This window comes from Alligator sinensis, unplaced genomic scaffold (assembly GCF_000455745.1).
Source record: "Alligator sinensis unplaced genomic scaffold, ASM45574v1 scaffold321_1, whole genome shotgun sequence".
NCBI lineage: Eukaryota > Metazoa > Chordata > Crocodylia > Alligatoridae > Alligator > Alligator sinensis.
Genome location: NW_005841969.1, coordinates 896,726 through 914,577, shown reverse-complemented (window position 1 = coordinate 914,577; position 17,852 = coordinate 896,726). Strand labels below are relative to the sequence as shown.

The following is a 17,852-nucleotide window of genomic DNA, read 5'->3' as shown; positions in this document are numbered from 1 at the left end:
AAGAAGCTAAATAGAAATGTTATACTATCCTGTTTGTCAAAAAAATTTCAGAATCTTGACAGAATATACATTTGGAACTTTTTATTTGTAGAAATAAATTTCTAAAACCATTTAAGATAATTCCATTACAGTATATGTTTGAACAGTCTGCTGTTTTAATACTTTGGCAAATGTCTAAAAGAATTATCACAGAAACATCTGAAATGTTCAAATTATAACTAATTCTGCTCAACCTAACTTGCACATCTTTTTTATGCTCACTTGTTAAAAGAAGAAAGTAGGAGGAGTATTTCAATGGAAACTAGTCCTTAAACTAGGGTTAGACTCTTCCTCCTTTTTGATCACTAGACCAGAACCAGTGCCTGAAAATATTTTCAGGACCAGTAGATTTTATTTCTGTTCATGCTTATTATATTTTGCATACATTCTTTGCAGTCAATACTTTTGAAGCACTACTACAGTGGTATGTCATTTGATATTTCAAAAATATTGGATCTAAGAAAGAGATGCCAGACCTGTGCTGTTCCATCACTCATGCTAACAGTGGTGTTTTAATACCAAGGTTCAAAGATCAAATTTAGAGATTTTATTAGCTATAGGTTACAACCATATATTTGACAAATATACACTGTTTATACATTTTCTTTAAATATGGTTTTATTAAAAATTAACTAACACTTAACAATAGCAACTAATTACACTGCAGCTGCATAATAATTATACTATGGCCATGCTTTCAAATTTAAGGCTTGTTATTAACACTAATTCATAAGACCAGCTACCTGCATTAAGGAGTAATCACAAAGTTATGGTACCAAGTGTATATAATATACCTAAATTTCTAGATACGTGATCCAAGTATAATAGAAGAAATCCAGTCATGTAATTAATAAACATAATTCCTATTATGAATAAGTGATAAATAGTTATTTAAAAGCATAACTAAATTGTAATTGTTGTATGTAGGACAGGAAAATTGCAAATTTCTACTAGTATTTATATCTATCAGGCTCAACATTCTTAAGGGAGGCCTCTTTTACCTTGATATGGAATGACAGACTTGCTAGAGCAGGAAAAACAAAACTGGTAAGCAGCACAATAAAGGCCTCACTTAAACCCAGACTTAACTAGGCTTCATCTTCTCTGACCTCCGTTTTGTAGGTATAAATAACTGTATGTGCACTCCTGCACCTCAAATTATTTGTAGAGGCAATTTAGATTACTTCATATTTTTGTAAGCCTACCTGAACTGAGCTTTAGCTCTTAAAGGATAGTGCAGCTTCGTTACACCCTGGGTGTATTTTTAAATTAACTTGATTAACGATATTTTACAATTGTATGTTTATGTACCCATCCTTGTTGCCAGATTTGGCAGGTATCCTAGAAATCACCCTGCACCCTCCTCCCCACATGCCACTAGGATCCCCTACCTCTGTCCAATCTGCTTCTGCATCTAATCTCTTGCTCTGCCTTCTGCTTCCTGCCTTATCTGCTGCTGTGCTGCCTGTCCCTTCCCTGGTCTGCCATGTGCCACACACAGAGGCTTCCTGTGCCACTTGTAGCACAGGCTGGCCACCACAGACAAACTGTACCTACATCAAAGTGTAAGCTCAAGTACCTGACAGCTAGTGAAAAACTAGAACACAGTCTGATCCTAATTAAGGATTTCAGAGATATTAAAGCAGATAGGCTGGAATATATAATAAAGTCACAGACAAGATTTTCTATGGTTTTCGTCTACACCTTAACGCAAAGACTAAAAAGGTGAAGAGACAAGGAAACCAGCTGAAAGCTCTTAGACCAACAGTTGTAAAACTAACATAAAACTTCTCTTCACACTAATCTTATTTAAAAATTAATTAGGAGCAGAAGGGGATGGAAAACAAATGTAAAGCCTTGTCTGGGATTTACAGGAAGACCCACTAAGCATATGAAGTATGAAAGGACAACACATTTTTCTGTTAGTCACTTCAAAGGAGACTATCATTACACTGAAAAAAAACAAGGCCCCATTGAACCCAAACATATACCATTCATCTCTTCAAGGACAAGTTCTGGAGAGCTCATGTAATACAAATCACAAAGCGTCTTCGCATTTTCATAGCCATCTACAATATATCAAAGCAGAAACAAGTTAAAGAAAATGAGCATTTCCACCACATACTTTTTCCAGTTATAGTTTTCTGATAAGTTGTTCAGCAAAAGTGAAAGATATTCTGAACTGTATTGCAGATGGTTCATTATTTTCTACCCAAAAATGAAAGACAAGTAGAACTGCCAAAACATGACATTTGAACTGAAATTTTCTGTCCCAGCTAAGGAAGAAATTAAATACCTGTTTTATGTTAGTTCATACTCTATAGATTTTCATGTACCTTTTCAAAGTTCTTGTTCAGCAGGTCTGCTGGAATTTACCTTTAATAACTCCTACAACATCACAGTTGGGATTAATGCTTCCAATGTGTTTTGGGTGAGCTGGATTAACTTTAATTTTTCCACCAAAAAGCAAAGCTGCCAAATAAGAAATAGCATTTAATAACAAACATAAAAAAATGTAAAAACTGTTAAATTACATCTTCAGCAGTGCTGTATGGAAAAGAACAAACATTCTATAAATCCCTCTTTGGCATTCCTTAAAAAATAGAGGGGGATGGAATGGTTGATGAACTTGACAGTGCATTTGTATGTATGCGCTCATTTGTTGATAAACAGATCAGGAAGTTGTAGTATGTAGTAGTACTTATTTAAGTAAACAACAAATAGTTAACAAATAGTTAACACATTTTTTAAAAAATATAGACACCTTCGATTCGACTCCGCCCTGCCCCTTTAAACAGCAGCACTTACAATGTTGATTAAGAAGCATTCTAATTGATATGCGACTCATGTAGAAACGATCCAAAAAGTACTGCACATTCTGGGAGGTTACTGGATCAATACCAAAGCTCTCCTTGTACTCAACCACACCCTGAGCCATAGTAGGGATTACATCATTATGTCGATTCCGGATTTTGATCACGGTATCTGTAAAACTAAAATCAATGCATGGTCAATTTTTTTTTTTAATTTTTTTTTTTTTACTTTCAAGTGAATTCAAAGTTCATTAAATAAACCAGATTCTCACTAAAGATCAATACTTACTGCCCCAACTGATGAAGGATCAGCTGCACTTGATACAGCAGAATTAAGATCACATGTATCTGAGCGATTCACAACCCACTTAATCTGCAGCAGGTTGCCAAATTAAAATGAACTGTTCAATTGTCTGCTGAGGCTTTCACTTCAAAGGGCACTTTTTCTCCAAACTTCTTGTATTAACAGTAACGTCCCTTTAAAATCAAGGGAAGTGATTTTTCTGCTATACTGAGCACTGGTGAGGCCTCATCTGTAATACTCTGTCCAGTTCCTGGGCCCCATGCTTTAAGTTGTGGATAAATTAGAACGAGTCTAACAGAGCACAGGAAAAATAATTAGAGACCTGGGAAGCATGAGGAAAGGCTGAAAGAGCCAGGGTTACAGTCTGGAAAACTGATGTCTGGGAGGGGATTTAGTCAGAGTCTTCGAATACCTGAAGGGCAATTATAAAGGGGATGGAGATACCCTTTTCTCTGTGGCTGTAGGGGACGGGACGGGACAGGACAGGACTAGGAGCAAGGGCCTCAAACAGCAACAGTAATATAGGTTGGAGATCAGGAAGAACTTTCTGACTACAAGGGTGGTCACCTGTAGGAACAAGCTACCTAGAGAAGTTGCAGAATCTCCATCTCTGGAAACTGTCAAGAGTAGGTTAGACAGCCACTTGACTGGGGTGGCTTAAAATCAGGGGTGATCCTGCTTCAAGCAAGGGACTGGGCTAGATGACCTCATGAGGTTCCTTACAGCACTACTTTCCTATGATCAGCTGGAGCTAATCAGCAGTCCTATGCAGCAAATTGGAAAAGTGACATCCTTTGAAGTAAAAGTAGCAGCAAACAGCTGGAGCGTGTCAGTAGTGCTGTACAGTTGTTTGCTATGACTATGTATACCCCTGCTTTCTTCATTAACCTTCACTTTGCAGAAAGGCAAAGGACCTAGCCTTAAGAAAGATATGGGGTTTGATTGTATTCACATAAATGATGCCCTTTATTGAAAAGGTCATTAGAAATGCAATGCATAACAGTAGTTTTTCAGAGGTATAGATGATCCTTAAAAACTGAAGCGGGACCAGTAACTTTTGCTTTGATTGCTATCTGGCAACTACTATACAGACACCGATAAACTGAGGTGCCATTTCCTAGCTTACACCCTATGTTCCATCTTATAACTTTTCAATGTCTTTAGTTTTAAATAGCAGTTCCAAGATCAGAATTCAAATTTGGTCAAATCAAATAAGCAAAAGGTAATGCCTTCCCCTCCCCACCTCCTTGATTTAGTCTGTAGCTCTTATTATTCTTCTATCCCTTATTAAATGTCAAAAACATTAAACAGCTTTCTTGATTTGAAATTTCTTGTTGCCAGGACTTACACATACACACACACACACGCATATACACACATACATATTGGAATTAAAAATACACTTACCTATGAATAGTTTCTGAATCTTCTGCATTTTTGTCCTTGAAGTCAAGGATCTCCTGAAGACTCTGATCATACCTTAAAAAAATGAAGTTCTGGATGATGAATTTTTGTCCACAAGGATCCTCCATTTTGCGAAGATACTAATGTTTAACACCTCTTAGCTCTAAAGAAGGAAAAATGCCATAGCCTCAAAATAGTCATCCTACTGTTTAAAAGGCACTAACATTCTCAGGCCCTATTTTCAGATACCATCAGCTTCCTAAATAGCTTTACACTGCATACACTCCTGCTTGTTTGTGGCCAAAATTAAGTCTCTTTTTACTTTATTGAAGTTTGATCATTCAAATGGATAAGCAAAGTATTAACTCACAATCATATATTTTAAAAAGTGGTTTTCTATATTTGAAAAAATATATGTATATTTTTCCTTCTCTATTTTGAGTACTTCAGTTTGAAATTTAAAATGCATGTAATTCTCAGGAAAAGGTTGTAATAGTTTCAGCACAGTATATGCTGTTTACCTTGCAACTTAAAATGCTGTATTTTCTCACACACAACATGCCCCAGAATATAATGTGCACCTTGTGTTTAAAAGGCAGAATGAAGAAAAAAAGATTTTTCCAGTTATGGCTGCATAGAGCACGGACAGAGACTACTTTTCAGCTAGCCCTGCCTCCTTTTCCTGATTAACTAAAGCGGATGTGTTAGGTCAGGGGCGGGCAATTATTCTGGGCAGAGGGCCGCTTACCCAGTTTTAGCAAGCTGTCAAGGGCCGCATGGGTAGCTCCGCCCCTTGACAGGTGCCCCACCACCTGGTCACCATCTTGGGACCAATGTCCCAGGGCCAGCACCAGTGGGGCCCAAAGCAGGGTGCAGGTTGGCAGGGGCTGTGGAGCTGGGCTAGGCTGCACCAGCAAGGAGAGGGGAGAGCTGGCCCGGCTCCACAGAGCCCCTGCCAGCTAGGACCCTGTACTCCTGCCGCCCTGCCCTGGGCCCGGCTGACACCGGTGTGGGCCCTATGCTCCCACTCACTCCCAGTGCCCCCAGTACAGGCGGGGGACAGTTATAAACACTATCATTATCTCCAAATTCATTCACTTTATTCAAAAAAGGCTTCTCGGAAATTTATCTTTCGCCTTTCTAAAGGTCCAGACTTGGATTACCCTGGCACCAGTGAAAACAGTTAACTCAAACCAACAGAACTAGAGCAGTGGACTAATGGGAGCTCACATTCAGGCCCAAAACAATTTATTGGGTTCATTAGATAAAGGTGCTACAATATTTGCTGGAAAAGGGTTCTCAGACATAGTTTCCTTGCTATAGTATCACATGCATTCCTTAACTGTTGTTCACAAAGAAATATATTCCTCATTTTAGTCCTGCCTCATGCAAACTTGGTGCAACTGTCATCCCACTTTTAAATGTTGGTGCTATTTAGAATAACTAACTCACAATATTAGAATTACAGGCCATGACTGTTACACTAAAAAACAATTCATTCTTCATTCTGAACTCTCTCCACTATTAGTCATTTATGCCTCCTTAACTCTGGGCCCTTAGCCTCATATTTGACTGCTAGCCCATGAGACCTAAGCTTTTAGCGAGAAAAAACGATCTTCAGCGCGACACTGAGCCGAAATAGCCCATTCCTGCCAGTTATATCCTGCCCATCACAAGCACAGCTCTCCACACACACTCTTCTTTTCTTCCACTAAATTTATTCAGGGAGAGATAAAAACATTTCTCATAGGACCAATCACAGGGTTGAAGCAAATAATTTTAGTCAGCCCAAAGGCTGACACAATTAAAGACTAAACCTGATCCTTTTGTCAGAAATCTATGGTTCCCAGGTAGATATTTCTTTAGGAGTGTATTTGTAAAGCTAGGCAGTTTTCAGTCATTTGAAAGGAATGACTGCCCTCATGCAAGCCTCAAAATATAAACAAGCTTCTGTCTTAAACAGTGGTGGAGAAAAAACCAATGCACTTCCCCAAGTGTTTAGCAAGGCAAGAGGTTTCAACCATATGTTGTGACAAAGACTGAATGCATAGACAGGTATAATAAAATGATGTGGGCTTGCTCTCCTCACACAAAATAACACTGCTGTATCCCCTCACATTTAAATTGGCAATAGCCATTTCTACATTGCATTCAGAGTTCCAGCACACTGTACACACACCTGTGATCCTGCGGGGATGGGTTACAAGCTGGTGCAGAACGCAGGAGGAAAAAGCAGTCCCTCCCCCACCCCGTGACCAGCACCCCACGGCAGCCGCTTGCAGCCTGCCTGGAGCTGCCTGTGACTGCTCAGGACAGCCCCATCCATGCAGGCTGCGAGCAGCTGCAGCAGAAAGCACTGGCCACAGGGTGACGGGCTGCTTTTCCCCGGGCTCAGCTTTTTCCTGGGGTCCTCCCCCTGTTCCCACTTACCTGAGGTTCCAGCCAGGGCAGCCACATGGTCCCAGGCTAGAAGTCCCTAATGGGGCTTCCGGCTGGGGGAGGGGGCAGGCCGGGCGAGCCCTGCTATTGCGAGAGCCCACTGGGCTTCCCCTGTGTCCTACTGCCCTTGGTTCCTGTCATTTTTTTTACAGGAACCAAAGACAGATAAATATTAATTTTCTAAATTTTTTTTTTAGAGACCCCGTGGGCTGGATGTGGCCCACGGGCCGTATTTTGCCCACCCCTGCCTTAGGTGCTTTTGAAAACTGGTCTCCATGCGTGGATCTATGGTTTTGAAACAAGCTAATCTAGAGCTATGAAATAGGAGAAGAGAGATCAGGAGCAGATAGCAGACCGGAAAACTGCCCTAAGAAAGGTTATCTTGATTAGTAGAATATCAAGACCATTAACAATGAGAGATGATTGTTAATATCTGTAAGTGAAGAACAATGAGCTACTAAGACTACTAACTCTCTCAGCTGCTTGAATAGTAATACTGCAGTTCTGCACTGTGGAGCAGAAATCAAAGCCAGGAACTTCTATCCTGGGCAGAAAGTCAGTTTCTCTGCTTAATAATATGCAACCCAATTTTGTGAAAGGTTCATGTTGTATGCGGAAAACCTGGTATCCATTAGACATAGTATTCTAGTTCAGATCAAGAAGGCTACAGGATCCTTAAAAAGAACAGAAAATGAGGAAAATACAGAGGATCTCTGAGATCACTTCTGTTCTGTGGAGGCAAGAGGATAGACAGAAGATTGTAAACTGTTAGCTATCTAAGTAGTATTATATACTGTAGAGGGTTCTGATCTTGTGGAACAGAGGACTGAATGATTTGACGGCTTCTGCCTTAACAGAAGGTGAACTGAAAGTAGTTAGTGCTTAAAATTAGCATCTAAAGTGAGGGAAACACTCTACACAGACCCAAAGTAGCACGAGTATAAAGAATCAAGAGATGAGGGGGGGGATTATGTATATGCCAGTGCTAGATGAGCAAGAAAACCAACAAGAATCTGATAATGAAATTAATTAACCCAAATGAAAACGTAAAAAAAACAAAAACAAAACACAGGCCTGGAATGTTAAAAAAAATAAATAAAAAAAAAAAAAATCAACTGGATATATGCCACTTAAAAAAAGAGAGGAAAGAAAGGCAAGTAGCAACTCTAAAGCAGAAACAGGTAAGTTCCAAGAACAGAACCTGGAACAATCAAGAGTTAGTAACCCAACTAATAAATGAGAAGGGGTTATTAGATGTGGAGTATATCAGACTCCTCTCCCAAAACTGGGGGGGAGAGGGAGGAAACAGGATGAGTATTCACTCACCCAAATTCAAGATGTCCAACTTTGACTACCCAAACATCTCGTGGGAGGAGCGCTCGGTCAACTCCGAGTGGCTTCAAAGCTCTCTCTCATGTGTGAACGACCTCTATCTGACGCAGGAAGTCTATGGCCTGACAAGAGGTAAAGCGCTGCTCGACCTCGTACTAGCAACCAGAGATGACCTAAATCAGCAACCTAACGACAGAAGGGAAGCTGGGTGACAGTGATCATGAACTGATCACCTTCACCATCTGCCGTAAAGCTGGAAAGTCAGTCAGTAATACAGAAGTCCTCGACTTCAGGAAAGCTGACTTTGACAAGCTAAGGAGGCTTGTCAGAGAGGCCCTAAAAGGCCACAACCCAATGGAGAGGGGAGTTCAGCACGAGTGGTTGCTCCTCAAGGGAGCAATCCTGGATGTGCAAGCGAAGTCCATCCCATCTCAGAGGAAAGGCCGCAAAAGGTCACAGCAGCCCCCTTGGCTCTCCAGGGAACTGGCGGACCTCCTACGTCTTAAAAGGAAGACCTACAAAGGACGGAGGACTGGAACCACCACCAAGGAGGAATACTCTGCTCTGGTCCGGACTTGCAGAGAGCAAATCAGGAAAGCCAAGGCTGTGATGGAACTCCAGCTAGCTACAAATATCAAGGAAAATAAAAAGTCCTTTTTTAGATATGTGGGGAGGTAGAGGAAAAGCAAGGGCAACACTGGACCCCTGCTAAACCAGAAGGGCAACTGACAACTGACGCCCAGGAAAAACTTGCTAAATGGGTACTTTGCATCAGTTTTTCACCAGTTCCATGGCGCGGCCCTGCCCACTATGGGTCAGGGAGGCCCAGGTGAGGGAGATTCCTTGCCCTCCATAGAAGTTGACCTCGTGAAGGAACACCTTGACAAGCTGGATACCTTCAAGTCAGCCGGCCCTGATGGGTTACACCCAAGGGTACTCAGGGAGCTGGCGAGCATCATAGCTCAGCCCCTGGCACGGATCGTTGAGAGCTCTTCGCACTCTGGTGAAGTGCCCAATGATTGGAAGAGGGCCAATGTCGTGCCTATCTTCAAGAAAGGGAGGAAAGTGAAACCAGCAAGCTACAGGCCCATCAACCTGACCTCTTATCCTGGGGAAGGTCTTAGAAAAGATTATCAAGGAGGCCATCCTTAACAGACTAGCTGAAGGCAATATCCTGAGGGATACCCACCATGGGTTTGTTGCGGGTAGGTCTTGCTCAACCAGTCTCATTTCCTTTTATGACCACGTGACTTATCACCTGGACAAGGGGGGAAGGGATCAACGTTGTATACCTCGACTTTAAAAAAGCCTTCGATCTGGTACCCCACGATCACCTCTTGGCTAAACTGGCTAACTGCGGCCTTGATGGCACCACGATCTGCTGGCTGGGGAACTGGCTCCGTGGTAGGACCCAGAGGGTGGTGGTCAACGGGAGCCAATTGCTTCGGTGCTCTGTGACCAGTGGGGTCCCACAGGGCTCTGTCCTAGGGCCTATACTATTTAACATCTTCATCAATGATGTGTACATTGGTGTCAGAAGCGGACTGGCCAAGTTCGTTGACGACACCAAACTCTGGGGTAAAGCATCTGCACCTGAGAATAGGAGGGTGATCCAGGTGGATCTAAACAGACTCATGAAATGGGCGGACGAGAACCTGATGGTGTTCAACACTGAAAAATGCAAGGTTCTCCACCTTGGGAGGAAAAACTTGTAGCATGCTTATAGGCTTGGTAGTGCTACGCTGGTTAGCACTACAGATGAAAGGGACTTGGGGGTCATGGTTGACCACAAGATGAACATGAGCCTTCAGTGTGATGCTGCGGCCAGTAAAGCGAGCAAAACGCTGGCTTGCATCCATAGATGCTTCTCAAGCAAATCCCAGGACATCATTCTCCCGCTGTACTCAGCCTTGGTGAGGCCGCAGCTGGAGTACTGCATCCAGTTTTGGGCTCCACAATTCAAAAAGGATGTGGAGAAGCTTGAGAGGGTGCAGAGGAGAGCCATGCGCATGATCAGAGGTCAGGAAAACAGACCTTATGATGAGAGGCTGAGAGCCATGGGGCTATTCAGCCTGGAAAAGTGCAGGCTCAGGGGTGATCTGGTGGCCACCTATAAGTTTATCAGGGGTGCTCATCAGGATCTGGGGAAACATCTGTTCACCAGAGCCCCCCAAGGGATGACAAGATCGAACAGTCACAAACTCCACAGTGACCGATTCAGGCTGGACATAAGAAAGAACTTCTTCACTGTCCGAGCCCCCAAGGTTTGGAATAGACTGCCGCCAGAGGCAGTTCAAGCACCCACTTTGAATGCCTTCACAACACATTTGGATGCTTATCTTGCTGGGATCCTATGATCCCTGCAGACTTCCTGCCCCTGGGGCAAGGGGCTGGACTCGATGATCTTCCAGGGTCTCTTCCAGCCCTAATGTCTATGAAATCTATGAACTAATCTTCTGACCACTGTACTTAGTACATGCCCAGTTGGGGTTAGCACCTCCCAAAGCTTCAGCAAAAAATGAACATGCTCAATACACCTCCAGACATAACTGCTCTGGATATTGACTAGATACCCTTAAGAAGTGAAATGCTGTAGGATTCTGCTAGCTTATCCTTTACAAGCTCCTATACCCAAGAGGTTAGCGCAGCTGAGAAAATATAACAGGTCAAGGTGTGGATGCTTTACCCCAGAGTTTGGTGTCATTGGCAAAAATTATAAATTTGTTCCAAATTTGTTACAATTTTCCTTGTACAGAAGCTAACTATTGGGGAGCCATCTTAAATTCATGCCCCCACTGCTGCAGCAGAGAAAACAGTGGCAAGGGATGAGTGGTCTAACCCCCATTCCTTGCACCCCATAGCACATGCTCCCTGTGGCCTCTCCCCGCAACCACTTGCCCCTCCAGAGTGTCTTTCCCACCTCTTCCTTTCCCCCTGCCACCTGGGCCACTTGCCGCCATGGCACCTGACCGACCCACCCCCCCCCGCTGGGGACTCTGTCCCCTCACAAGCCATTATTTACTCCATGCAGCAGCCTCCAGCCAGGCAATGGCAGCGGCAGCAGCAACAGCAGCTCACCTGCCTCTGTGCGGTCTCCCCCATGCTCCTTTCGGGCCACACACTGCACGATCTCTCCCCTACTGGCACCATGTGGTCTCCCTTGTGCTTCCCCGCACTGTACAGTCTCTCCTATACCTCTCTGAGCCCTGCACCACATGGTCTACCCTGAACTCTCCATGTCAAATGTGTGGGGTGGGAAACTCATCTTGGATGTAAGTAAATATGGTAGTACCTTTAACATCTAACCTGTAACATGCAGAAAGAAATTGCTTTATGATGGGGAGCTCTGTTCTCAAGGACCCATGTCAAAAATTTCATGTTGCTACTAGTAAAACATGCTCAGAATTCCAACACCTAAGCGATATATTTTTAACATTTGTTGCACACAAATTGGAAGTAAAATTATCTATGCATTGGACCTCACTCTGATGGATAAGGATAGACTGACCACTGAACTGAAAACTGACAGTCTCCTTGGTGCAAGCAATCACAGCCTAATTCTAGTAATGTGCAAACAGAAGGGTTACTATGAGTAACATGTACTTGAAGCTTTAAAAGGGCCAAAGTTCAAAAAAAACCCAAACAAACCCTGAAAGTTCAATGAGTGGAATGAAAGGCTAGCACAAAAATGAGAAATAACTGAATGAGAACTTTCTAGACACTCGAACACAAACAAAACACTTTTTTTTATTTAACACCATTCTAGTTAAGATAAAGCAAAGCTGCATTTAAAAACAAAACAACATCAAAACAGGGAAGCTAAAAGCAGCAGTGGGCAACTGATACTAGGCAAAACAACAGGTAGCTAATAAGAGACTCTATCATTAAACAATACCATAAGTGGCAACCAACCTGCTTTTATAGAGAACAGATCTTGTCAAATTATGAACCAATTTAATATAAAAAAAATGAAAAGAGAACTGACATAATATATATAACCTATAAGACATCTGACTTAATCCTACATCATGCTGTTATAAAACATTTACTACAATGAATCAATATAACCCCTATCAAATGTATATATAATAAACTGGCTAATGGATCACAAGCTAACTAAACAAGGCATTATCCTCTTGGGTGTTTCAGATGAGGTCCTACAATGATCTACTGTTGGCCCAGAGCTGGTCAGCATGCCAAACTGAAAGAAACTGACACTGACAAAGATTACAGATGACATATATTGGCCTAAGAGAAAATAAAGAGAAAAGCCAGTGATATAGGCTCCTCTGAATTACTCCTCAAGTTTGGATCACTTGAACAACATGACTTTCAACAACTAAATGCAAGATCATACATTCAGGCGCAAACAATATATGTTATGCTGTGGGGCTGTATCTTTGAATGAAATAACAATGAAAAGGAGTTTGAAGTAATGGCAGATAACCAGTCAAACTAGAAGAGTGAAACTGACTAACCATTTGTATATTCTAAGAAAGAAAATGTACGTGTCATGAACTAGCAATCAAATGCTCAAAATTCTCAATCAAATATAGGCTGGTATATAAGAGCATGTATAGATGAAACAGGAGCCCTAAATTGAAGCGGTGGGTTTTAAAAACAACATAGCTTCAATTTGGGGCTGATTAACCCCATGTGTCGTGTACACATCCCACTGACTTATCTGCCTCTCCAGTGCGGAGGGGAGGAAGAGCTGCTGGTGGACGGAGCGGTCCCTGGGCTGTGTGGGGGCTGGTGCTTCCCTCCGCAGCAGCAACAACTCCCCCCAGGCAGCACCTGCCCACAGGCACCCGGCCCGGGGGGCACTGCAGCCACAGAGGGAAGCACGCAGATCAGGCAGGCAAGTAGGCCCCAAGGATGGGGGGGGTGCAAAATTCAGGCTCACTGCTTTTCTTGGGCAGAGGTTGCTTTCCTGGGCTGCTGCCAGGCTACCTGAAGGGCTTCCTGCAGAGCCATGGAGCTGCATGGAGCCCAGTGCTTCGCTCCACGGCTGTAGGGGCAGCAAACTAAAACTACTTGAAGACATTTTAGTTTGCTGCACCCCAAGTCACTTAAGGTGCATTACACTACCGAATTTCCCACAGCAGCTGGAATTAATACACAATACACCGCCAACGCGTGCAAACATCAACACCATTAAAGTGGTGCATAGCCCGCTTTAAAGTGTCGTGCACACGCCTCTCAGTTCGTCTACACACGGCCCAAGTTTAAAATGCTGTACTTAGTAGTGGGTGCATCTACACATGCATTAATGTGCTTTAGTTAATACACATTATATCTAGTACTGCTATTGTGAGGTACTAGGAAAATGTGCATTATACTGTCTTAATGCACATTAACTAAACAGCACATTTTTTAAGTGACACAATGCATATTAGCCTATTTTAACGCACATTAACTAAACAGCATGGTTTTTTAGGGCTCCTATACATCTGCGGGGCGCTCCAACACACTAGAGATCCAGTGCATCGGAGCAGACTCAATTAATCGAGTCTGCTGAAGCATGGAAACTGACACGCTGCAGCAGCCTTTCGCATTATGGGTATCATTGTCCCCGTACATCTCCGCTCTGAAAAAATGGTGGTGGGGTGTTTTGCAATAAAACACATTAGATGAGCTTTAGTTCAAAGTGCCCTGCTGACATTTTTTCAGCGCAAGGACACACGGGGGACGCTGATATATGTGACACGTGGGCCCCTTTAATTAATGCAGCTTGCTAATTAAAGTGCCCACCACAATGCCCCAGGGCACATGTAAAAATGCCCGTAGTGAGGCTTTAATTCGTGTTAAAATTGGCTAATGCACATTAAAGCGCATGTATAAACACACCCACTCTCTCCGTTAAGTTCTAAATTATTTTATTCAGAATAAACTGTGTAATGATACCACAAACACCACAAGGAGTCTTTTTTCCCCTATAAAATCATTGATTTATTCATTTCACTTAACATTAATTGCAAAGGAAACTCTTAAAAGATAATATACTAACAAAACAGTTCTTACCAGCTCTGCACTAGCTGAACTGAAGGTGTTCTTAAAAGGTTGTCTGGAAGCAGGCTTATTTCTTTCATTATATTTGCCAATCTTACAGGTAACTCTTGACGTAAAAACATAAATGAAGTCTTTTCACAAGCATTTTCTGATCCTAAGTCAAAAAAATATTTGGGAGAAAAAAATAAGAGTAAAGTTAACACCTGTGGTTAACACACAGAAAATTCTATTTATCTGCACACACTTTTGCAGTCTCATCTCAACACTAAATAGGATCAGATGGTAACTGGTTGGTCAGGCACCCTGTTTATTTTTTTGCAGTCACAGGGATCCTGGTTTTTCTCTGTATAAAAAAAAATCACAAATTGTGTATACATTTTTTGCAAATTCTGATTAAAAACCCCAAAATCTGCATTTTTCCACAATTAAAATGAAATGCCACTACATATATAGGTATCAGTTGAACACAATATTTTATTGATATATTTACAATTTTAAAGCGATTTGGAAGCCTACCAGTGCCTCAGTCACTATAATGAAATTAATTCTAAATACCTATAAATTTTGGTATTTGATTTTTGTTTTATAATAATCATGGAAAAATCAGAGCTCTCCCTGCCCACTTCACTCACCAGAACGCAGGTCCAGCTATGGCTCCCCCCCCGCCCCTTGTGGAGCTGAGCAGCCCTGATATGCCAGTACCCTGTTCATGCCATTGCCCCTCCCTACAAGCCCACCCCACCCCACCCCCAGCCCTGCCAGAGGGGCCCACAGCTGCCAAGGCTACGGTGCCAGGGACCCGAGTCCACAACCCCCTGCTTTCCCAGCAGTGCCTGAGCCCCAGCTGCTGCCCATAGGAGGCAGCAGCAGCTGCTGCACCCCAAGCAGGAAGCAGAGCAGACCAGCTCCCCCTCTCCCACAGGCAGCATGGCTAGAGTGGAACCTGTGGGGCACAGGGGGGGTGGGGAAGGGGAGGGGAAAGGGTGGTCTGGTGCACTCCCCCTGGGGCCTCCGCAGCCCAATTGACAGGACCTAGCACGGCAGACCAGAGCAGGTCTGGGCAAGGAGGTTCAGTGCTACTGCCAGGAGCCCCACACCACCATGACAAGGCACTCCTTGCCCCCTGGCAGCAGCAGGGGGCACAACCCTGCACCTCCACACCTGCTGCTGAAACTTGGGTCTACTACAGTATGACTTGACACTTCCAAACTTATTTTGTGAGTGGTACTTTGTTTTCAAGTAGCAGGAAATGCCTTCCATTATCCCTCTTGAACTGAGAACACAGTTAAAAATGTGGTCTCCCATTGGTTGTTCCTATCAAAATAAACTGATGCTTAAGTCAGGTTTCTCTCTGATGCTTTGCTTCACTATAATGAAGATACAAAGCCCAGTTTGTATGAATACAGGAGAAAAAACTAACAAGGCAGTCCTTGTTTACTGCTCCAAGCCTCCTCTTAGTCGGCACTTAGCCCAAAAGCTTTATCTATAATCTTTTCTCAGGGCCACATTCTCAGGGTGCTCAGACTGTCATGACTTTTGCTTGCTTTCTTTCTCACACCTCTCTAAAACAATAACCAGTTAAAACCCACTGTCTATATGTTTTGTTGCTTTGGGCAGAGGCCACTACGGTTTCAGCTATCTACGTCTATAAAGAGAGGTGGCTCAGTCATGTTAGTCACAAGTCAGGCAGAAGATAGGGCAGTCTCTACAGTGCCAGCCTGCCCTAGTTTCTGCATGTTTCTATACAGGAGGTCAGCCACTTTTTACACTGATCCCGATCCCAAATGGAGGATAGCTGTTATACCCACTAGGGCTACAAACAGACATCACATTTGTCCCCAGAAAAAAACATTTTATCCCAGAACAAAGTTTACTCATTCAGACATTCATATCTGTTGTCCCAAGACAAATCCTAAAGAGGATCATGGGACAAAAAGTGCTGAAAGTTTGTCGCAGGACATCACAAAGTATGTCTGAACCTCCAGACTACATCACTGAGTCAATGGCAGAGAAGCAGCAGTGCTTTCAGCTGCTCATGAAACCCTGATTGAAAGAATGATGTGTGTGTGTGTGCATGCTGGTCCTAGGACTTTTATTATCTGTCAGAAACATGGTCACAATGTGTCCTAGGACTAATGCAACGTCTGCTTCTAGCCTAAGTTCAACAAGGCTTAACATAATCATAACTCTTTAAAAATTGCAAAGAGGCAAGAATTCTTGTGGGTGATCTATTTTAATGGGCCAACTGCCCAGCTGGAATAGATGTAGGCATATCCCTCTGGCCTCTGGGAGGGAAGCAGACACAGCAGAGCTAAGCAGCAGACAGAACAAAAGCATAAGTAAAAAAAAAAGATTGCTCAAGAGGGTTGTTATCACCAGTGAAGTGCAGAAGTTATGAAGTAGACTATAAAGGGCCATGAAGTCACTATGTTAAATCCCTGGTGTACTTAGTGTCCAAACTTATTGAATTTAAGTTCTCAAGCTCATCTTATAAAAATGCTGGGCACATGGACTGCCATGCGATCTGCAGGACACAGATAAAGTTCCTCAAACAGACCAAGACCTATGATTTGAACGCTTCCAATAGATCTTCTTATTATTATAATTTAAATTTTTCCATGTCCCAAGCCAAATCAATTCCAAATCAGAGACAGTCCAGAACAATAAGTGGCCCTACTACCGGCAAACATCCTTGACCCCCATCTGGGGCTTCAGATGTTCCCAAATCCTCTGGTGGGCATCCTACGTGCAGGCCCAAGCCCAGAGGCTTGCGGTTCGGATGCCCCTGAGTTTCGTTTGCCCTCAGCCATACAGCCGCAGAAGCAAGCAGGGAGGAATGCTTCCATTAGATCTACTTGATGTTAAAGAAATAAAGAAAGACATCAAATCAAACCATCATCCAACTTATCCTCCCGGCTGGGGCCTATAGCAAAGACACCCACCCATCATGATGTCATATTTGCCATTTCCTCCCTTTCCATGTGCCCAGAGCACATCAACAGGTCTTCCACCCATTTCCCCCCACTCCTCTAAACAAGGGTGCGTCCAGAGGCAGCCGCGTGCCCTCACCCACCAAGCCTGGGCTGCTGGATACTTTGCTTGGTACCGCAAGGCTTGTCATCGCTTCCCCAGCCATGCAACTTTTGCTGCGGCTCGCGCCAGGCTGCCTGAAGCTGCAGGCTTTGTTGAGAGCGGTTTTAGGAAGAGCTCAGGTTATGGATTTGTACAGGCCAGTCTGAGCAGGGACGACCCCGCCATCCGCCCTCGGGCAGGGGTGGGACTAGGTGCCCGCTGGAGGAGCCCTCCAGCCCCACTTCTCCAGGACCCCGAGGACATTTCGGCACCTGAGAGGGCAGACACCCCTCAAGGCTGCTCCACACAAAGGCAAGGGCCTCCCCCTGCTCCCGCCTGGCAGTGAAGGCGCCCTCAGAGGACAGAGCAGAGCAGGGCGCTCCCGCCCCACCTCGCCCCGCCGGCCTGGACCAGGGAGGCCGCGCGGGAGCCGGGGG

At 43.6% G+C, this 17,852-nt stretch overlaps 1 protein-coding gene across 5 annotated transcripts in view; it reads right to left on the bottom strand.

The window, feature by feature from the left end:
- The window catches only part of PDK1 (pyruvate dehydrogenase kinase 1), a 44,906-nt gene extending 30,408 nt beyond the window's left edge, over nt 1–14,498 (bottom strand). For 2 of the 5 annotated variants that reach the window (XM_006020795.3, XM_006020796.3), the window contains exons 1-5: nt 14,356–14,498; nt 4,564–4,635; nt 2,848–3,032; nt 2,416–2,511; nt 2,031–2,108 (exon numbers count right to left, since the gene is read on the bottom strand). In XM_006020795.3, coding sequence (XP_006020857.1) covers nt 2,031–2,108; nt 2,416–2,511; nt 2,848–3,032; nt 4,564–4,635; nt 14,356–14,465 — 541 coding nt within the window. In that variant the 5' untranslated portion in view covers nt 14,466–14,498. Of the gene's footprint in view, nt 1–2,030; nt 2,109–2,415; nt 2,512–2,847; nt 3,033–4,563; nt 4,724–14,355 lie in introns of all 5 variants that reach the window. The other 3 variants (XM_025200486.1, XM_025200487.1, XM_025200488.1) reach the window with 3 other exon arrangements.
- Nucleotides 14,499–17,852: the final 3,354 nt, after the last annotated feature.